General features: G+C 42.1%; 1 protein-coding gene across 1 annotated transcript in view; it reads right to left on the reverse strand.

The window, feature by feature from the left end:
* The window catches only part of LOC139729109 (pumilio homolog 2-like), a 30,261-nt gene extending 7,179 nt beyond the window's left edge, over window positions 1-23,082 (reverse strand). The window contains exons 1-17 of the mRNA XM_071640035.1: window positions 23,021-23,082; window positions 16,512-16,842; window positions 15,390-15,479; window positions 14,296-14,392; window positions 13,111-13,322; window positions 12,031-12,233; window positions 11,096-11,414; window positions 10,357-10,459; window positions 9,121-9,204; window positions 8,393-8,526; window positions 7,715-7,922; window positions 6,681-6,809; window positions 5,735-5,965; window positions 5,220-5,411; window positions 4,416-4,424; window positions 2,715-2,834; window positions 60-280 (exon numbers count right to left, since the gene is read on the reverse strand). Coding sequence (XP_071496136.1) covers window positions 60-280; window positions 2,715-2,834; window positions 4,416-4,424; window positions 5,220-5,411; window positions 5,735-5,965; window positions 6,681-6,809; window positions 7,715-7,922; window positions 8,393-8,526; window positions 9,121-9,204; window positions 10,357-10,459; window positions 11,096-11,414; window positions 12,031-12,233; window positions 13,111-13,322; window positions 14,296-14,392; window positions 15,390-15,479; window positions 16,512-16,751 — 2,592 coding nt within the window. The 5' untranslated portion in view covers window positions 16,752-16,842; window positions 23,021-23,082. The remainder of the gene's footprint in view (window positions 1-59; window positions 281-2,714; window positions 2,835-4,415; window positions 4,425-5,219; window positions 5,412-5,734; window positions 5,966-6,680; window positions 6,810-7,714; window positions 7,923-8,392; window positions 8,527-9,120; window positions 9,205-10,356; window positions 10,460-11,095; window positions 11,415-12,030; window positions 12,234-13,110; window positions 13,323-14,295; window positions 14,393-15,389; window positions 15,480-16,511; window positions 16,843-23,020) is intronic.
* Between the last annotated feature and the right edge of the window lie 345 nt (window positions 23,083-23,427).

Genomic DNA, 23,427 nt, shown 5'->3' on the forward strand with positions numbered 1-23,427 from the left:
ACAGGCAAGGCGCCACAATACTGGCGAGATCATGGCGATTTAGCCGACCCAAGTCTGACCTGTGAGAACTCCACGATGTGGCTGACGAGGTCGCGGAGTTGGAGGTTGGGGAAGCGGTTGTTGCGGAAGTCCTCCAGGAGGCGGCTGCGTCCGGGGGCACTCTTCTCCATGTAGGCCGTGCTGCGCAGGCTGCGGGGCGGGAACAGGGTGTTGGAGCCCCAGCCCGAGCCGCTGGTGCTGGACGAGGTGGAACCACTGCGGTACTTCACCTCCGCACCTGATGCCAGGAAAGAGACGCGAGGGCCAACATGAATATCACGCGACTGTCGACAGATCTTCATCCGTACACTTAGCATCCTCTGAACTCTTACTTACAATGCTGGTAGTCAGTCAGGCTAATAAAATTGTGCCATATGACAGCAGTAAATACTACGCACCATGCAAAAATTCATGCGTGCAGTCATCAAACAAATCTCCCAACTACATCATACTGCTCGGGTAGCCACATGCATCATCCTACTCCCTACGCCATTCATGGCAACCCATGAAATACACAGTATGGAATTGTTGCCCTGTTATCAATTACCAATTCCATTTTAAGTCTGCCTACATCAAATTTACAGCACTGCAATGTGTGGCAACATAGAAATTTTGTTTGGGTTTGTTTGTTTGGTTTTTTTTTTCCCTGTAGCTCTCTGTTACAATTAGTTTTATCACCACACATTTGGCACTCAAGTTTTAGAGTTCAAGTTTGAAAACATTAAGATGCACGGCATAATCGATAAGTCACCCAATTTGCATGATCCACCATTGGAGAATATTATTTGCAATGACAGTCACAGTTTCTTTTAAACAAGGTAAAAATTATCACTCATAATGCAATCCCAACTTGTTATATTTTGCTAACCACAATGTGGCTAACCACAATGTGGCTGGACGATACTCGGGACTAGGAAATGCAATGGTTACGGACAAATCTGTGCTCCGAAATTTCATAATACGAGTGTCAAATTCATTACCATTCCATTACACGAACAAGGCTGGGTGCCAACTTCAAACAAATCTGACATCATATTAGGTAAAAAAAAATCAAGGCAAGACTCTTTCTACAGACACAAAGTCAACAATTTCGAGCCTGGATATATGTCAAAATCAATTAAAAGAAAAATGCTTGACACAAGTATCTTGTCAGTACGATTAGAACCAAAATCTGAATATATCAAAGATCTCAGAGGTAAACGGATCAAACTGTATCAAATTAATGAACGCAAGAAGAGGTCAAAACATACACAGGACTGTCAATCACATCAAATCGTGTGGTGGTGTAGTGTGGCACAGCAGTGTTTCTTGTTAGTGTCGTAATCGTCAAACTGACAAGTTAATCATCAAATACCAAACACAGCAAATCCAGTTAAAAGAGTACCCCAGTTGATCCAATCACAATCAAGCATGATCTTTTTCTTTCTTCTTGTTCCCCATACTCTATTATTCTTACAATAAACACATTTCATCATACATTAAATAGCACTGTCACTTACTAAGTATTTCGAACATTTGCAATCTAATCGGAGGATATGAATACGGATTGGAGCGATAAACATGGAAGAAAAAAAAAATATTTAGGATCTGGTTTGTGGTATCGAAGAGACAGATAGACAGAGAGGGACAGTCAGTAAAGAAAGATAAACAGATAAAGAGAGAATTTAAGTGAAAGTGGTAGCGAAATTGGTAGATAGGGTCACTTTGCTGGCCCAAATTTATTCCTCTGGATTTGACATAGTTAAAAGGGAGGTTGGCTTGCAGATGCAGTAAATTTAGTAGGATGCTTTTTCTGATGTAAGCCTGGGGTCTCCATGAAGGACAACTTTCAGCTGGAAAAATTTTATCCCTTTTACGTGTGAGGGCGCTTTCTAAACTTTTTCATCTGCATTCAGGAATTCATCTAAACTCGACCTCGTAGTAGATTAGCAAATCCACTCAGGTGTAGTGATGTGCATCAGTCCAACAAGGAGGCCATGGTGACACACCAAGGGATTACGGGGATTAGGTAATCTCAGATTAATTGACGATTAGTTTCGAGACAAAGCACAGGAAGAGTTAAGAGAGCACAAAGCTCCCGGTATCAATGGCGACTTTTATGTGCGCGAAGTAAAAAGGCATTTTGAGGTGGCAGTCCTGAAAAGGTGGAGGGAAACTGATTGGATCAATCAGTAGATGACTGGTCTCTAGCTGCTACAAGTCATTTTCCCAAATCACCCAATTCCTCACCCCTACCTCTTCATAACACTGGTATCAACCCACCATTTCCTAGTTATCGATCTTCCTATATTTTTTGCTGAATTGTATTTCCTTATACTCAAGTGGCCGTGGGGTCTGAAGAGCACATACTGACTGCTCTGGTCGCGTGTAGCTGCGCTGTCCCGGATGAAGAAAAGAACGACAGATTAGAGATGCGACACGAAAAAGACAGACGAGTTGAAGGAGAAGAGAAACAGAATAGAGACAAAGAAAGGTGGAAGAAAGGGAGAAGGAGAGAAGTGGAAGGGGTGGGGTCAAATGAGGGGCGGGGTCAAGAAAGGGGTGGAGCAAGGAATGGGTGGGGAAAGAAGGGCATGGGCAAGAAGAGAAGGGGCTGAAATGTGGGGACGGGGGGGGGGGGGGGGGGGGGGAGGGGAGAGAGAAGGGCTTGAGACAGGGTGAACAATTGCTTGCCTGGGATGGAACGGAGTAGGGCATTTGGTCGATGCCAAATGGTGCAGTTGTGCTCAGAGCCCGGTTGCCCCACTCACTCTTTTGTCGGGACCACGTAGCGTTGGGTCCTGTTAGTAGGTTATCTGAAAACAGCAAATGATGGAAGGGAGGCTTCAATGTCTTCCTTCCTTGGCTATCTCACATTCCTCTAGCTACATCTTTGAGTTTTTTTTTTTTTTTTCTCCTCTCCCTTCTTTACAATCTCTGCTTTTGACTGACCAACTACTTCCAACGATATTAAAGAGAATTCATTAAAAAATAATAATAACAACATGGAAACCAAAAGAACACACTGGATGAAGACCGTGAGAGTGAAATCAGAAAGGTGAATGTCCTTGAAAGCATCAAGGGCTTACTGCCCAGCCACTCCACATTCCACAAAGATTGCAAAGCACATCACAGAAATACAGAGAGAAAGGTATGTGCACTAGAAACACAAACCATAGTATGTTCGAAAGCTGTATCATCATACTTCATGATTTCTCTCTTACTTTGACGAGACTCGTCTGCGACAGAGCGAGTAAAATCAGCGACGAGATTAACTGCATTCATGTTGGTTTATCCATCATGAAAGGGAACACGTATGTAAACTGGTAAACGTTCCAGTAGATGCAGCAACAACTGCACTCCTTGTTTACCCTCCAAGGACCACACCCCTGCCTTTTGCACCTCTGCTAATGTGGAGGCGTAAGACACTGGGCATTCTGCCGACCCTTTCTGATTTCACTTCTCACAGCAGACAGAACCCCAAAACAATGATAAGATGAAGTGATATTAGACAAAAAAAAAAATAATAATAATCTAGATTGTACTGATTGCTATGGATGGATTTCTATGGATAACATATGCTGCACTTTGAAGAGAATGTATGAGGAAAGCCCAGCGCTGACATCTGGTTTGACAACTTTATCTCTCTCATTTGAATATCGCATCTGATATACATTAGAATCATGTCAACGTTCATATGGTCTGCCATGAACATTTTAGAAAATTACCTCACCATTTAGCTTATTGATGTTTGCATGTTTTACAACTTAGAGAGAATTTGATATAAGCACAAGAATCTTGATATGGGGGACAAAATATTCGACAGAAGCACCTTATTTGCGAATTTGCCTGAAATTCCAAAGTATTCTCCACAAATGCATTAAAGCCTTTAGACTGAAATAAACCCAATCCAAACATTCTGAACACAGAGAAGAGAGAGCAGTGTGCTTGTAGCTGGCTTACTCAATGTAACAAATGCAGAGGAAAGGTTTTGCTAAAAACAAAACGCACAGAACATAGTGACGTTTTTTATTCTTAATGACGATGAAGAAAGTGTTTGCACTAGATACTGCCAACAGTCCTCAGCTGACCCCCATATTGTATCCACTTTCTTGTTGTCTCTTTTGCCTCATCATACATTCTCCTCAGTAGCACATCAAACTGTCAAACGGAAACACTTGAAATGTAGAAAGAGAGAAGCTTTTCAATTCAGGTTCTGCTTTGCAGATACAAAACAAGCAGCTCCAAAAAACGTTGCCCGAGATGTATAGAAGTAAAGCTCTAAATATCTTCTAGGTCAACAAACTTCAATGAAAGGAAAGCATAATTGAGAGCAGTAGTGGGCACACCGGACAAAGAAAGACAATCTGTGAGAGGGAAGATGCCAAGGGACTTACCAAAGTCAGCTGTCGAGTGCCCAAGATGAAAGAAAATCAAACCAAAACAAACGAAAACAGAGAGTCAATCAGAACAGGCTTAAAACAGAGAGTTAATAAAAAACAGGCTTGGTGAGATTACACACTGTTGTTTTCTAATCAGAAACAGCATGATTCGTCACTTATTTATTTCACTGCCGTTTTGCGATAAAATGATTGTCAATTTGGCAATGTGTGACTGCTCATTAGGAGGTATTCGTATCTATTCAACTGACGAAGTTATTTTAGAGAAAACAAGATCAAAGCTGTCTAGAAAACTGAACATGGTTCTATCACGAGTTTGCATGGGTTTGAAGCAGGTCTTCTGCAAAATCCAAACAAACTCATGATACTTCTGAGGACACAGTGGTTGCCTAATGGTGACTTGAAGTTTGTATTTTATCTTTTCAACCAAGAAAATGCAATGAGATTACTGTGAGAATATGCAGGTCCCTATACGGGGGGTCTGAACACAGAAAGAATTGATAGTGGCAGGGCTGTCAATATTCTAACATCAAAAGTTGGGACATTTCCAAAGAGTGAATTGGGAGATACTCCTGTGTTACATACATCTCAAATGGGCAAAATCAATTCCGAAATCAAAGACTACTAAGAGGGTTTAACAACCTGTTATGATATGACGAGAAATTTAAGCTTTCAAGATACTCCTGCCAAATCAAGGAGGCTTGAAAGGTCTGCAGTTGTAAACAAACAAACAAAAAACATTCACAAAACAAATTAACAAACAAACAAACAAAGAGCACAACAAACAGAAGGCAAACTCACTCAGTCCAAGTCCGATGTTCTGAGATGGCGGCGGGGTGAGGGAGCCTCCAGTGTGGGTGGGTGAGATAATGGGGCCCAGCTGGGGCGAGCTGCCATAGAACTGGCTCATGCCCAGGCCCCGTTTGTAGTCAGAGCTGCCGCCCAGGGAGTCACGGCGCTGGATGGGCGTGTCTGTCCCGGAGCCACTCAGGCCTATCGTTGGGGAGAAAAAAAAAGACACAACATATTCTGTGTGATAAATGTACAATCTATGTGCCACTGAACAACAACATGTAGTAAATATTGAATGATCCCTGAATAGACAGAAATCATTTACAACCTTGCTCTGATTCTGACTGAAATGCACCACAAAACAATATTAATCTGATGAAGTGCACTTCTTTATCTACCTGCACACTAATATTGTTATTGCAATTAAGGATATTTTGTCCCATTTTGACACAAATCATCTCTTCTCGCTCCTATACTATTCAATACTATTCGATATTTCAGAATATAGCATGGCAAATATTTACCGCTGTTGAAGACCGAGCTGCTCTGCCCGGCGTAGGAGCCGAGCCCACCGCCGTTGCTCTGCGGGGTGGATCCCATCTGGGGGCTGTTGGTGTACAGGGACATGGAGCCGGCGTTGTGCCCCTGAGCCTGGGCTTGCTGGGGTTGGGGCTGGGGCTGAGGCTGGGGCTGGGGCTGGGTGCCCACCATCCTGAAGTTACCGTTGGTGGCTCCTGTGAAGCCGTTGGCTTGGACTGTGGAGGAAGGGGGGGTTGCAAAGATGAACATGAATGCAGACGGGCAAATTTGTCATCTGGGAGCTATTTCCGACTGAGAGCATTTTAAAAGTCAGATTGGTTTCACACGAGATCCTACAGTAACTGCATTTTACTTCAATTCATTTCAATTCCCTGTTTTTTTTAAGCTAAAATTGTACAGTTTTTAAACTTAAACTTTGTTAAATTGAACAACCAGCAACATGTATTCTAATCTCTCAAGGACCGAGTATTTCAATCACGGCTAAAAACAATGCAACGTGTGTGTCGGTGGCCTGTCTGTGTGAAGATGACAGGATGCGCTGAAAGGACAACATATAGAAAGTGACATGGCAAATGAATACCTGAATATAAGAAAGGCCCTAGTCTAAATTCGGCTATCTGGAGATCCCTTGCAAAGTAATTTTAATGTAGATTATCATCCAAATGAGTGTTATACATTTCAATTCATATACATAACATTTACATAGCTGAAAGATTAAAAATATTACGATGTTATTTGTTTTTCATTTTTCATTTACTACAAATTCCCTTAAATGGAATGGGGTCATTCTTACATTCAGGTATTCAATTGCAAACTCCGATAAGTAAAGGGTGTCCATGTTCAATGGAGTCCCAAGTGAATGTAAGAGTTGAAATCAAATTTTTAATTTGACACCAAGAAACTGTCCCTAGGCGGTCACACCACACTCACCGGTCTGGGCGCCACTGACGATGACCGGTGCAGGGGAGACCAGCCGGACGGGAGCACCCATTCCGGGCCTCTGCCCCAGGTTGATCAGGGCCCCAGTCTGGTCGTAGTAGGTGATCACTTGGTAGCCAGCTAAGGAAAGGAGAAAAGGGATGAGAATTGAAGATGAAGAGCAGCTGATCACAAACACAACGCAGACATACAAGCAAGTGTGCATATTTACGTAAACTGACGGCTTGAAGTACATATAGATAGAAAGATAGATAGATAGAAAGATAGCCAGAGAGACAGATAGACAGACAGACAGACAGACAGACAGACAGACAGAGGTAGATAGATAGATAGATAGATAGATAGATAGATAGATAGATAGATAGGTAGATAGAAAATTAGAAAGATAGAAAGATAGACAGACAGATAGATAGATAGATGGATGGATAGACAGAAAAAAAAGACTGATAAAGATGGATGACTAGATCTTCTGGAAAACACAGAGAAATAGGAAAGAGAGAAATAAAAATGTGTATATAAGCAAAGGGAATCGATATCGACATCGCTATAAAGCTAAATAAAAATCAGTGGGCATAATAATAAGATATTGGTCTACTGAAGAAGAAATTGCAACCCTGCTGATCATCACTTACACTGATTCCTAGCCAAGTTCTATACATTAATTTTGCTCCCAGACATACATTTATGGAACCATGACTAAAGTGTTGGTGTACTCTCCATAGGTGACCACTACAACAGCACAGTCCATGCATGCACATGAATGTCGATCTTGTGCGTGTAGCCACGATCCTACCAACATCAAACACATTCGATACCACGCCCAACACTATTTAATGGAACTACATCGTAATTTTGAGGTCAACCTGCTAACACTGACTGATTTCAAGTCCGAGATTATCTTTGGTGATAGTGTTGAGCAAGCTCCAACACCAACATTAGTAGTAAACTTGAACACGACAGCACTGGTTTGGCCTATCTACACTGCACACATATACTGTCCAGCCAGAAAGCTGGCTCTTGTCTACCTGCGGGGAAGGCTTGTGGCATGCCCGGCTGGGCGCCAGGCTGACCGGCTAGCTGCTGCTCCCCCTGGCCCTGGGGAGTGCCGGCCCCTTGCTGTTGCTGCTGGGGTTGTTGCTGCTGCTGTTGCTGGGCTTGTTGTTGCTGTTGCTGCTGGGATGGTGTCATGGGTCTGCCGCCGTTCTGGGCTCGCTGCTGCTGTCCTTGTCCACCCTGTGGTCAAACAAAATCCCCCCAAAAAGACAATGCTCATTTCTTGCACACAGTCATTTCTACAAGTACCTAAATAATGATACTGACAGGGCACAAATTCAGGCACTAGCCAGAAAAATAACATCCCTTACAGACTTCACTCCAGAAGATTTCTTTCTATGCCATTTGGCAATTTTCATATTTGTTTCTTTTGTTTGGCAACAGAAGGTAATAAGTAAATGCTACCTCTTATTGTATGTATGGACATACTATACAAATACTTGGGTTACTACTTAAAAATAAAAGAAAACAATTATTTCTTACCCAACACTTATTAATGACCCTGGCTCAAATCAAATATTACATCTGCAACACAGCAGGTGCAGCCACCCCCCCCCCCCCTTCAATACCTGTAAAATACTGCAACTATCAAGAAGAGGTTGCGTATTTGCAGAAGAAAATAAAAGCTTAACCCCTTGGGGTCAGCTCACCTGCTGTGCCTGTTGGCCTGCCGCTGCCGCAGCCTGCTGCTGCTGCAGTCCCTGGGGGATGAGCCCCACCGGGTAGACGGCACTCCAGGGGGTCACTCCATAGGCGTACTGGGGTGGGACAACGGCTGGAGCTCCTGTTAAAAAAAAATTAATAAAATGAAAGGAGACATATTGGCAACCTCTTGTGAACTTGAAGCTTGGGACAGTGCTATCTTCGAGTAGATCAAGTACAGAGTAACTGGAACAGATATCTGCCATAAGCATCATTTTGGGCGATATCTTGCATGACCATACTGGGATCTTCAGAAGTGGCAACAGTTCCGCTGCATACAGCAATTACTCATGTCCTCCTATCAAATTTATTCCTTGGAATGTGCGCCCATATAGATCTTCTGTCAACACTTTAAGAATTGTACAATTTTATCAGACCTCTTTCATTCATGAGAATCCTCTCTCTAGAAAATCTACTTCAATTGAGATACTATATACAAGTTCCGGTATAAAGAACCATGTGTTGTTCATTGTACTGCAACTCTTGAGATCCATCTATGCCCATATTCCCAACTCAGGTACTTCTCAAAATAAACACAGCAGATTTGTCTGAGCATGAGTCAATGAAAGAACTAACATCCTTCCATTTGACTACAAAGTCCTAAATCAGCAACGATCAGCGCTAGGGCAGTTTGCACGGTAAAAAAAAAACAGAGGGGGAGAAAGGGCCATCTTACCGGTGACTGTAGCAATGCCGAGTGCGTAGGGATCTTGGGCGGTGGGGGCGGTGCCGGCTATGATGTAGGGGTTAGCGGCAAAGGCTGAGGAGAGAGGGGGAGGATGGTGTGTGATGAGATATTGTTCAACATGCAAAATTCCATTTCATGTTCTAGGTGGCTAAAAAACTTATAGTATTCACCAACAGAGTCATTTTGACAATACTTTTGGGTAGACACAAGAGGGACAGGTGTGATTTGATAACATCACAATCTTATCTTATTGGCATGTGAGGTTGCGACGATGAGTAATGTTTGGTGAAAATGGGTCAAACTTGAGAATCCCACAACATTATCCTTCTGTGTGCAAATGTGACAACACCTCCGATCACATTGCTTGCATTCACACTACGTCAATTGAACTTGAACGTGGTATGGCACTTTAGTTTAAGCACAACACAACCAACACCCTCGACAACAGACTAAACTAAACATTAGCAGCAATGATTGACAACGGTACAATAACTGTGTAAATCCATCCGAAATTGGTTGCTATGCTGCATTTTGACATACAGTAACTGCCTATGCACAAGAGTCTTTTTCAGCATGCTATATTTCAACAACATTTAAAGCCTACAAATCCTATCCATCACTAGCTGAAAGGGCGAATACTGAATATTGATTTTTTTTTCCTTAAATAATGCCTATGGCACCACTTCGTGGCGGAGGCATAAAAATTTGACAAAGCACAATATAACACACAACAGACACAAAATATTAGAAAAAGAAAACAAGCGCAAATAAAACATTCCGCTTCTTTTGACCAGCATTGGTGTGATCAAGGAGTGCACAGATTTGTTCAGAAGATGGGTGCCTCATAGCCAATCTTGTGGCGGCTTTTTAGCTCTGCATGGCATGGCAGGGGTCATTCTGGTCTTATAACCTACAGAGTCCCCGAAACAAACACGTACAGCCAGAATGGTATACAAAGCATACTCCTTACCCTACGGCAGGGCTGCACACTAACCCATTTTTTCTACTGGTCCAACCTGTCTGTCGGACCAGTAAGTACCCAGTTTTTCCACGTTTTACTTGTCCATTCCCGAAAAAGTTACTGGTCCGACAGTGATTTTTACTGGTCGGGGACCATCGGACCAGTGCCAGTGTGCAGCGTTGCCTACGCCCCCCCCCCCCCCCCACTTCCAAAACAAAAGGAGAAACTCCCAACGCTCGAGAGTGCTATTTTGCAAGACTCACCGAGCTGCTGCTGTTGTGCTGCTGCCAGTGCGTACTGCTGCTGAGGAGTGAGCTGCTGAACGGAGATGGTCTGTGGGGTGGGTTGACGCTGCTGGAACATCTGCTGTAGGAACGCAATGGAATAAAAAATGATACACAACGGTTTACTCCTCTCTATTCTGGCAATACAACCCTCCCCAAGACAATTACTCCCAAAAATGGCATTGTCATACTGCACAATGGGACCTACCTTTTATTACGATCGCTTTGTTTTACTTTGTTTTTGGATGTCTCAGCCATTCCCAAACCGATTTTCATCAAATAAACTTTGAATTCCTCTTAAAATGGTATGCTCTGTGCTATTTCATAAGCAGTTTCTTGGTATCTTGCAAAAAAATAAAAGCTCAATCCCGATCTCCACCAATACTATACCATCCCTTTAACCCGTTGAGGACGAGTCCCGAGTATACTCGGGCAGGTGTCTATGGGAAATGCGTGCTGTAGCAAAATCAAACCGTCCTCAACGGGTTAACAGAAATAGCTTGAAATTAGCAGATGAAATTTTTCTTTGATAGAATGTGATGTACAAAGAAAATACTCTCATCTGCAAAATTCTAAGATAAAGTTTATCGAAATTGGCTCTGGCACACACAGAAAAAATAATAATCAACAAAAAATTGTACAAAACTTGCTACTTTCACAGTAACCAAGACAGCCAGCTATGGACTGAAATTCATGCATATGCTACTCCGAGACCAACCTGTGGCTGTTCATAGTTGATGTAGCTGGGGCTGTCCATGCTGTGGGCCATCTGGTTGCCGCCGGCGTAGTCGAACTGCAGCCCCTCGATGCCGCCGACGTTCTCCATGCCGGCGCTGGTGTCAATCTGCAGGGGGTTCTGGACGCCGCCCTCAATGTAGGGCCCCTCGGAGGGCTGGGGGTGGTGCTGGTGGTGGTGCACCTTCTGCATCATGTTCTGCAGCTGCATGTCGGCCACGGAGGTCACCGGCTGCTGCATCGCCGCGTTCTTACCCTCCTCCTGCTCCGTTGGGGAAGGATCCCGGCTCCCCGGCGTGCGGCTGAAACAATCAATTAAAAATTCTTTATCGGGTCGGTGACTGAGTGTGACAGGTTACTGCCACTGGTGGAGGAGGGGTGGGGGGGGTGGGGAGAGGTTGTCTAAGTCATACACTTTCTGGGAAAAAAATGCTGTATAACATATCATTACCATGGCTACTGAAATCAACCATGCACTGGTACCACACTCCCTCCACTCCTCGCCCGAGTTGCTCCTTTCACCAAAATGTGAATGTATATTTTCACACACAAAATAACATTCCAAGCTACCATATTGTTTCTTTAAAAAAAAAAAGAAAAAAAAAAGCTAATGCATACACATTTACAAACCCAAACACACACACACACACACACACACACACACACAAATGCTGAGCTAACCACAATGAAAAAAAAAAATATGCAAAAATCTGAAACTTATGAAAAAAAAATCTGGAGTGAATCAAAACGGGAATATTTTAATGCATTTGGATTGCCACAAAGCCTGAAAAGTGGGTTTTGGGCAGAGCAAAAATAAAATATGCAAAAATCTGAAATTAGCTTCAACTCTGAACTCTCACATCCCTGCCAGGCAATGTGACACATTGCCACACATTACACAAGCACACACATGCATACCTGAATGCATTGGGGTCCTCCTCCACCTTGGCCTGCGGGGTGGGGTCGATGCCGTTCTCCACCACCTCCTGCTTGTCCCCCTCCGCCTCAAACGGGGACGGGGTCTTGCTCTTCTTGCCGTTGCCCTGGGCCTGTTGGTTGATGTCTCCGCCCTGCTGGTGCTGATGCTGGTGCTGGTGCTGATGCTGTCCTCCACCTCCATCCTGGGGGACGGCAGAAAAAAGACATCAACTACCATTAAACTGTTGTGGACGAGATCACTTCGCTGTAACACACACTACCCATAGGCACTTGCCCGTGTGTACTCGGCAAGTGGCTACGTAAGCACTTGCCCCATTGCCCCAGTTGGGCAAGTGTTTTGAAATTCATGTTCCGGTAAGTGCTCTGAAACAATCTGAAAATCTGCTTGCCCGATTGGGCAATTGGTGTAAAAAAAAGGTTATGTAGCATCCTGCTCAGGTCTAGTCTTCAAAGAGGTTGAAGTCACTGATCTCTATAGAAGGCATCTGGATATGTCATTGGCCCATTCATGCTGTACAAACAACTGAAGCTACTGAACCACCATGTTACCATGCACACTCTATGCAGACATGCAGACATTTTCCAGCAGAGATTGTCACCCAGATCATGTGATGTCATGAGCTCCTGAAAAAAACGTATGGCGATGTGCATGGCGAGATGGTAGCACAGTGGCTTCAAAGTGACTAGCCAATGAGATATCCAGATACTTCCTGCAGAGATCAGTGGTTAATGTACATCGAAGGCAAAGCTGCAAACCTTTTCATCCCTAAAGTCAAGCTGGTGCAGAGGGAACCGACATCTTTTGAAGTCAGAAATCACATTTTGGTGTGAAATACGGCACATACATGTGCATGCTACATCAAATTCCAGAAACACAACATTTTCCTTCGTGTAAAAAAAAAGAAAAACATACAAAAAATGTATCAAGTGATTGAGTGATTGACAGTTAGATAGATACATAGACAGACAGATGGATGGACTGACAGACCGACCGACCGACTGACCGACCGACCGATCGATTGAGGAATGGTATACGGAGAGTCTCACTCTCTCTCTTACGCTGACAAATCCAGGCTTGAGTCTGTGCAGCTTGCCCTCCAAATCCTTGCCCTGCGGGGAGGAAGCCAGGACGTACTCCGCCATGCTCAGCCCCAGGCCGCTGGTGTCCGACCGCGGCGACATGACGGTGCTCTCCTGGCCCTGGAAGGTGCCCGTTCCTGGAGAGAGCTGCCGACGCTGCTGCACCATGATCGGCTGCGACATGGAGTGATCTGGAGAAGGAAGGACAGTCGTCACAAGGTTAGTCACTTACTTACAAACCGGGTTGGAAGAGCGTAGAGCTAGGACAAGGTAACATTCTACTTTGGCTCTCAAACGCCTTTCTTTCAAAGTGAGCTGTGATCATTGGTGACTGCAATTTTCACACATAAACTGAGCCCTCTAGAATTTTAGATATGTTTCACCTTTGTCTGTCAAAACGTATACCACTTTATGAGTACAATTATTCCACGATTGAAAATGCATACGATATTTTGAAAGGGTTGGGATACTTGCTATGAGTGATGAGATGAACTTACTTTTGGTACACTTCACATGGCATAACATTTAGACAATTACAACCTATTGCCCTAATGGGGAATGTAGTTGAAGACCCCATATTTGCAACAGGCAATCTCCAATTCATGTCACCTGCACTACAGTGGGTTTAGCCGCGAGCAGGCACGCGGATTCTAAGCACCTTTCATTACGTTACAGTGAAAGCTTGCAATATTTTGTTCGCTGTTACAGGAATAAATTTTTGTCTTTTGTTTAACTATTCATCGCAATAAAGCTGCGAGTCAGCTAACTTCGCAAATGCACAAAGTTCCCTCTCACTTGACTTAACACTTAGATTACCTTCTTTTACACTAACTTGCATTAGAGGGTACCTTACATTTTAAAAGACATGGCAGCTAGGGGATTCATGGGTGGCTTGATTCATTCGCTGCACCAGAGTACATTCAAGAACAATACATAGCACTGGTCAGCAAATTGCGCATCAAGCGCACACTCATTGGTAAGGGTTGACTCCAGTCAAGATTCTTCAACTCTGTGTGTACTTTCACAGAGATCAGTGATAAAGCTGGACACAATTCCTGACAGGAATTCTCAACAGTATCTAAGCCAGGAGCCAGCCTTCCCAACTCCATGGTATCCCTACACTACCACTTCTTGAAATGAAAGCCATTAAATGTCTGCACTCACTAGAGCCTGGTAGTCCCCCGCTGCCTCCCCATGCATTTGACGGCCACTGCTGAAAGATGTCCTCCTCCTTGTTATTCTCCTGTGCATCCCAGATTTTCTGACACACACAGAGACAGACAGACAGACAGACAAAAAGAAATGTGATTGGTCAGTGTGAGAAGTTTTGAGTCATGCACAACTGCAAACTATGTCGTCTGATTGCTTGCATAGCTGCCACATGTTAGCTTTCACAATTGTCCACCATGAAGGCGGGCAACCCAGATACATTTAGACATCAATCCATTATTAACACATTTTTTTTCTATTTTTTTTTTTCTACAGTGAATGCACTGTATGATACTTAGGCATGCTTCCCCTGACCTTTTTTTTTATTACCATACTTTTCACTGAATATCGCACTTGTTTCTTGTGACTCCCGCTTGTTTCTAAAACCAGGAAGTCAACATTTACTTTCTCTTTCAAACTCAAGCTGGCAACTGAAACTAATCGCGGCAAATCTTGTCTCTTTGAATACATCACATCTGGAAGTTCCAATATGCCGTGTAATTGTGTGTTTGCATGTCAAGAGCCAATGTGAGGTTTATTCCTGGTGGTTCATCTTAAAGCAATTGTCTATTCATATGTACATAAACCATAGACAAGCTTGGACCAGTGAAAAGCATCAGTGACAATAACCACGTAAGAAACAAAGTACATGGAAGTTTTAAAATGTCATTACCATCACAACGAGCCTTTCTTTTTTAAGTGGGAGAAGTCATGTATTACTAGTGGATTAATTGTTGTTCTTTTTTAAATCACGGTTTTTAAGTGGTAAGTGCTCCTATAACAAGGTCCAAGCAGACTTGTAGTTTTCCGTCAATGATTATTTTGTATTCAATTCAGGTGATTTCTCTTGTTGAAAATAAAATATTACGACAGGACTCTTCAAAGAGCCTCAATAGCCCATCATCCATGCTTAAAAACGAGATGCAATTTTTTTATAGTCCTTTATCATTACACATGACAATTACAATACTGAGCACCATTAGTCTGCCCACTCACATGAGCCTGGCTTCGGAGCATAAGAACATCTGCAGATATTTCTCGAGACTCACCTCCTCAATGTTCCTTGGCCGAGCATCATTATCAAGGTGTAATGCATGGAACTCGTTGGTCATACGACTCACATCTCCAGCGGAGCGAACCTGGAGCACGTAATGGTGGTGGTGGTAATGATGGCGGTGGTAGTGGTGGTGATGATGGGGGTGGGGAAAGAAGGGGAAAATGATAACCAAGTCGAGGGATTACATCGCACCTAGAAAATTTGCTATCCTCTTTCATACACCACGCAACTAATTAGGGATATCTGACTCAACCTCAATAGTTACTGCAGTGTAAATGCAAGCATATCAGATGTAAAACATCAATTTGGAGTTATCAAAGGGAAGCTTACCCAAACATGTACATAATGGATACGAAACACTAAGGAGAAGTTTCTGGAAAATTGGACAATCCAATCAAGAGAAATGAATGCTGTCACATTTGGTTAATTCCATGTGCTGCCCTGTATTATCTGGGATCTCCGCAGCAATCAACAATCTCATAAAATTAGAACAATCCCAGTGGGCTTTACCTTCACGTTTTCCTGCTAAATTGTTATTCTTAATGGGCAGTACATATTCCCTTGAACTGTTGCTGAGACATGTTAAGGCAAACATTATTCTCCACGCCTTTTGGAGGAGCTAGGTCAAGGGTTCTTTCAAAGTCCTCTTATTTTCCGCATATCACTTTACTACTGTGACATCATGTCTGGTTGTAAACTTCATATCAGGAAAGGGTAATGCATGGAATTATCCACAGCTTCATCAGAAATCAGTATGTCAGATTTTCCTTAACTTTCATGTGTTTCACTTCATCTTTCTGCATTTACTAATTTCACATACATGTCTCAAAAGGCCATGTTAACCACATTTCCACAAGGACAAGGCCCCTTTGTTCTTGCACTTTATTATAGGCACCCACATGAAGTGAAATCTCTATAATGGACTGGGCAAAGGAACCCTTGCACTTTTTCTGGAAATTTTAATCACACGACAGTACATGTTCAAATTGCACATGTGCAAGTTCACTTTAGAATGGAGTTCATTTACTAGTTTATAAACACTTGATTGTGATTACACAAACGTGAGTCAACTGTCCACGTGTGCTGCAGGGTGCAGAAGTGAACCGAAACTGACCTGGTCAAGGACGGAGTCGTCCCCGACTGCCCATCTCTGCTTAGGGTACTGGCCGCCCGCCTCCGTCATGTTGTGTCCCGGTCTCTGGTAGAAGTATCTCACTGTTGCGTCGTCGCGTGTGCGTTGCGGCTGAGCCATACGACCGTATCCCTGTCTCATGCCACTACTGTTGGAAAGTGCTTGACTGCTGCCTCCGCTGTTGTTGCTGCGTGCCGAATTCTCCCATGCAACATCATTCATGTTTCGCACTGCAAGAGACAGACCTGGTACTCGCGTCTTGTCCTGCTTGAGCTATTTACAATGTCTGTGCAGGCAACACGCATGACAAGGCCTGCAGATCAATGAAATCCGAGAGACAAAAAACTGAAGTACAATGTACAATTTGTATGATAGATAAGAAGTAATACTAATACATACCCCCAACAGTAAAATATGATATGGTGAAAATGCACATCATAATAATTTGCTGTGTTGTTTTAATCATTCATGTTTTCAAATTAGGCATATTTGGATGATGTATAGAAGCTGTAATTGCCTACAAATAAATGAAGGGACATAAAATAACTAAAATATAATGAAGTAAAATCTGACTTTTGACAGAGCAATGAAGTAAAAAAATAGGGGGTTTTGCTCTTGAACAAGGATAATGTTTCACAATCTTGTCATACCATTTTCAAAGTGACACTTGATTCACCTTTTTTGTTACACTACAGGGTACCACAGAGCTAACAATAATGGCAATGCCTTATGACGATGGCCTCTGGGAATGGTTCAAGAATATCTTCCGTTTGTGATTTTTATTCTCCTGCTTCCTCTTCGAGTTACAGAGAGCTTGAGCCAAGCAAACCCCTGGAACATAAGAGTCCACAATCAGATAGTTAGCTGGCAGGACATTGAAACAAGAGAATCCAGGTGCGATACTATTTACATCCTGATTTCGCAGCTTTCTGCTTCGTGGAATAATAACCTATTCACAGAGAAGCAGCACTAATGATGCCGACAACAGAACTGCCTATCAAAGCTATATTAAACACGTAAAGCACACTAGACTTTAAGTAGATTGACACAGACGCCTCTGAGTACTTGATTATCTATTCAATTTATTCAACCATCAACTCGAGCATGCTGATACTTTGTGGATATGCCGTTTTCTTCAATAAACATAATGTTTCTTATTCAACTTAGAACCATCTTCAGTCACCCTCCCCCCCCCCCCCCCATAGACGAAGTTGGCATGGCATGTACTAAACAGATAAAAGGATAAAATGCACAGCTGCAGGAATACTTAATGTCCAGATAGCATGTACTAGAGATTTAATTTTGGAATAGTCCAAAAAGTAGCCATCTTGTACTGCATTTATTCTGATTCAGGCCAAAGATTTTGATTCAAATTGACATGTCAACTGTCATCACTGCAAAAGGAATGCGAAATAGTAGTGGATGATTTCTACATTTTAATGTTTGTATATTCATTTTATTTTTAATATTAATCAGCAATGACATAATCTTACTTTACATGAAGATACTAATTCACCTTTTACTCCTTATACTCCCTCTATAAAGGCATCTTTGGTCTATCTGAATACATCCAAGAAAACTTAAAAACCACCTCCAGCATGCATATCAAAATCACTTTTGCAAAATGTCCAAATGACAGCATGGCATATACGATTTCCAAATGATGACACTTCTCAACCAATATTAATCACCCCCTCTTCCCCGCCATACAAGTCACAGAACTCCATGATATCAATTAACCACTCGAAACAGGAACTTGCAGATTCATGTTCCTTTCATGGAGGCATAAGATTCCTTTCTGAATACAAATTGTTTGCCTTTCTCTTACCTTTTGCATGCATGACTAACAATTCCTTTATGCAGGTAGCAGGTACTAGAAGTGCAAGTCTAATTTTGTCAAGGATTTACAGGCATCGCTTCATTTAATCACAGGCAAACAGACAACTATTGGTGTGTGTGTGTGTGTGTGTGTGTGTGTTGTTTTTTTTTTTGGGGGGGGGGTTAGCAGTTTCAGAATTGTTTAGTTATTGAACGATCATAATTCTGCTTCTGTTCTTCTTTGCTACTAGTACAGAACTGTATTTAGAACTCTATCTACAATGTACGCTTTTTGTAATAATTTCACCATGTTTGACTAAATGCGAGTAGGTTGTGATTTGCTGCCCTTACAAATAGTTTGTATGAGGTTGGTCTACCTGGAATTGTACTGTTCTGTGAAATAACCTTGCATAAAAATTATTCTTCATAACCTATAAAGAACAGTGAAAAGGCTTCCCAAATGGTTCTATCATTCACAATATATACATGTGCATGCTGCAAGAAATCACTCCTTAAAAGAGTCCAATGATAGGCAGAATTTGTCAAAATGTGCTTACATGCTCTGAAATAGCTGGCATTAAACTGTACCACTGACAGGCAGAACACCCTGTTCCATAAAGCTGTTCGTAAAGTTACGAACGACTTACGAGCGACTGGTGATCAGTTCTTGTGCTGAATTATTGAAATTCTGATAAGTATAGCACATCACAACTGATCACCAGTCGCGTGTAAGTTGTTCGTAACTTTACGAACAGCTTTATGAAACACCCCCAAGCTTGTCTCTCTTTCTCTTTCATGGATTCTAGCACAAGATGATAACAATGGACCACAGGTGACATGCTTTTACAATCACAGACACTCTGCAAGCAAAATGGCAGCAAATTGGAACTTGCTAAACAATTGTGCGAGTGATCAAATTCACAATCAAGAACACACAGCAACAGAATTACATAAGAAACAGCTCACAGAATCCAATCTTGAGGGGAAAGCTACAATGTACAATGTACATGTACATTGAACAGCTTCTTATCTTGCACACGATGAAAATTCTTTGTTTTTCTGTTCCTAGATTGGTGAAATTTCTTTCAACAAGTTGCTACAATTTGTACTTTCACATATTTCTGTTAACCTATGAAATTTGCAAATTCAAAACATTGCAACGGCATACCGTATCACAACTACATGTATGACAAGCATTCCCCAAGAATTCAACGAATCTAAAAACATCACATGTTAGAGCATTGAGTGGAAATGATACTGAAAACATATAATTGTTAAATTCTTCTTTAAAAAAAATAAAAAGTCTCTAACATCATGACAAAAACTGTGTACATGTACCATAATCAAGACTTCAATTCCACTTACACTACATTTGTACAGTATATCTTTACATAGTCCCTGTGAGCATGGGAAGAGCTAAATCGAAACTACCTTAACTGTACACTAGAACGAAAGACATACGAGCGTGAAGACTTTAAACTATACTGCTGCTTGTGTATGTACAACTATTTCCCTGGAAGAGAACAAGTACCCACTTGAATAAAGCCTTGTTTTGATGATGCCTGCCTTACCTTCTGTTCACCTACACTACAGCTGTACAAAGAGCCATGAAGTTGAACATTAGGGCGTTGAGAGCATTAGGGTTGATGAACAGCATGACATATCGTTCAGACAAAATAAGCATACCATCTACACAGCTGTAGCTTGAGCATGGATGGAAGTCCTCAAGTAAAGCGTGTTGTTTGCTGTAACACACTGCACTGGAGCTGGAGTCGCACAAAAATGCTCTCTACTTCTTGTGCTCTTCCTCTTAGGCCACGATTATTATCTTTCCCAGAAACACGGCTCAATGCCCACTATCAAAACTCGTTTGCTAAGGCCTGTCGGATCACATTTCTCTAGTTGTTGCGCTTATCTCTACTAAGAGGAAGATGTGTCACTGCGCAGTTACCCTTTTTGCGCTGTTTGACCCGAGGAGCAGAGGTCAACACATACCGTATGCATACAGTAGAGTAAATTGTTTTCAGCGACCTACCAGAATCCAGACACTTATCACTGATCACAAGCCAGCAAATTCTATTGTCACATCACACGAACGTCACACCATTTCGTATACTGGCACTGTCGTTCACAACAGGCAAGTCCCTTCGTCATCTCCAAAAATCCATCCAAAATCCTAAATTTTGCCGTCAAAAATGCAGAACCGGCACAACTTTTCTAAAGCGCGAGTAAATTAAGTCCATTGTTAAGAATCAGGGTCACCAAAAAAGCGCTAAAAATCATGAAATGTGCCGTTCTGTTGCGAGATTTTTCACTTATCGCAAGCTCAGAGCTTGATGGTATCTGTAAAAACACAATCTCTGTATGTGCCGATGCAATGCAGTGACTACAAATGCACAGCCTGGGTTGAATACAAGTGCCGACTCGCCAGAATTCGGACACCAACGGGTACCGCAACGTTCCCAATGCAAACTTGCACCAACAAGGTATGATGCAGTGCACATGTTTCAGCGGCCTTGTATGCGCACTGACATTGAACGCGCATCTAGTAGCGTGCATCTGAATTCTGGAGGGGACGGAAAGATTCTGGTGGATTATCCAGGTGATATTGGGAGTTTGTGAAATTCTATGATGTATTTAACAGAATTAACATTGAGATAAAAGCAGTTTTTATTGATATATATAGTGAAGTGCCCGCACCTCGTCAGGGGCCCGAATACCATCACCCCACTTAAAATTGTTGTAAGCGCACTAAACAAAAATTTATGCCCGGGACTGTGTTCAGTATGCTTGAAACTTGGCAGGGCTACCACAACCAAGCAAATTGTGGTGAAAACCGAACAGTTTTTTGCGAAAATCTGAAATTTAATCAGAATACGTGTTATAAGTATCGCAACTGTCCCCGCACGCATCTTTTACGTGTATGTCTATGGGAGCATCACGGTCACCCGCACACGTCTTTTACGTGCTTTGTCTATGGGAGCGCGGGTGACGAGTTGCGGGCCCCTCCCTTAGCGCGCAACTTTTTTCGCATTGTTCGCGTTTGACAACAATAGCAGCAAATTTTCAATATCGATCAGTGAACTTGTGATTCCATTGGAATTTTCAGCATTTTTCCTGTATGTGGGTTGGATTTCAAAGAATTTCAGTGACGAAATGTGATTCAAATATGCGCAGACATTAACTATGACGAGGTGCGGGTCACCCAAGTATACACTGTTATAAATATGATTTTTTTTTTAATGTATGGCATACTAATTATTTTAGTTGAACAACATATTGCAGAAAAGCTTAAAGTGTCCGAAAACTGATGCTTTTATAGTTTTACTCTCGGCCTACACTCTACAGGTGCTGGGTGCGCGCTATTGAAACTGGAAATGGGCAGAATACCCTAGGTTAGCGCATAGCGTGGGTTGTAGGTGCGAGCGATACAGTAAATGCCTTCCATAACGACATAGAATTTATCATCTCTACAGAAATGTGTTTCGGGCTTAAACATGTTTCACATCACACTTTTCCTGGTGTCATATGGCACTGGTGATTCAAAAAGGCATTTTCTAACCCCATAATTGAAACAGCTTTGTGATTATCATCTGTACATGCAGTTTACTTGTGTTAGATGTAGGGCTAAGGTCTACTGTTAGAGCATTAGTAAATAATGAAAAGATCACCCGACAGTACGGTAGGTCATTTGGAAACATACACTAACATGGTTAGAGCTCTAGGTAATCTAACCTTTCCATACATGTAATTCTACACAAGAAGTGAGATGATACACACATGCTTCCTTCTTGCTCAGCTCAGTCTCTGATTTGTTTTGTACTGTAGAAGTCTAGACTAACAACATAACATTAATTCAATTTTTTCTAGATGCGTAGAGTTTCTATATTTAACGGTTAGATCTATGTTCAGCAATGTTATAGAACTCTAGACCTCTTGTCTTGTAGTCTAGTATGCATGTAAATTTACTACTACAATATTGGTGCCACATTATTTAACATAATTATAAGAAATGATTTGAGCTAGCCATTGAATGACTGGAATGAGATTTGAGTAAAGAAGAAGAAAAAAGTCGGAACTCAATACTGTCATCTGTACACTGTTTTTATCGTTTATCAGAGGCACAACGCCACAAGAGAGCAACCATCAAATGGCCACACTGAATTTCAAGTTTTTCAGACTTCGTTTAGACAATTCATTCTAACCTCTGATGTAAAATTTGTGCACATACATAGCCCTTTTTTAACAAAGCGTTCTCGGGCTGCGTGCTACATTGATACGAAGGCTCAGCAGTAGCATTCCATGCCTAACTCAGTGTGAGTCATGCAAGTGCATTGTAGCCTCCGTAGTAAGACACAGGTTCTACGCAAGGCCAATTCAGGATACACACACATCTTCTTTCGTCGCACACATCGAAGATTGCCTACATGCTCACCGTGCGATGCGAAGTACAAGGCATGCACACATACACACAGCCAACCTACGCAGCGATATAAATAACGTGCATTGTTTACAGAAGTTGACCATAACAAAAAAAGCATGTACATCCAGGCCTTCATACGATTTTATGAACAGTATTTACACCTCAAATTGCACCAAATCTAACATATGTAACCTCTCACTTGTTCATAAACATTTTAAGAAATTTCCAAGCTTCCTAGTACTCGACTTACCTCGATGCAGCCAGATTCATAGCCGCTTCGGCACTTCGTCAGCGGGCGACATTTTGAACCGTGAAGCATTCACGTATTCAGCGTGCGCGCATATACGTACGTCGCCATATTGATTATGACGTAATCGAACTTGACAACATGAACAATTCGTCGCTGATGAGCTCTGCATTTTTAATTACCCCTGTATTGAATTGCAACTGGAAAAATAAAAACAAAATGAGGGTGGAAAGTACAGGTCTCCTCACTTCATGCATATTCATATGTTCAAAACACTACATTCATAGTTGCAAGATCTTAACAAAATTCCCATATAAGTGTACATTTTTGTAACCCTAATTTTATGCATTAAATATGACTTTATGCAAATTATTTATAGCCTATCAATAACATGTTAATAATAATTTTTT

The sequence above is a fragment of the Diadema antillarum genome, unplaced genomic scaffold (assembly GCF_040938485.1).
Source record: "Diadema antillarum isolate AM-2024a unplaced genomic scaffold, OU_Dant_1.0 seq00000217_RagTag, whole genome shotgun sequence".
Lineage (NCBI taxonomy): Eukaryota > Metazoa > Echinodermata > Echinoidea > Diadematoida > Diadematidae > Diadema > Diadema antillarum.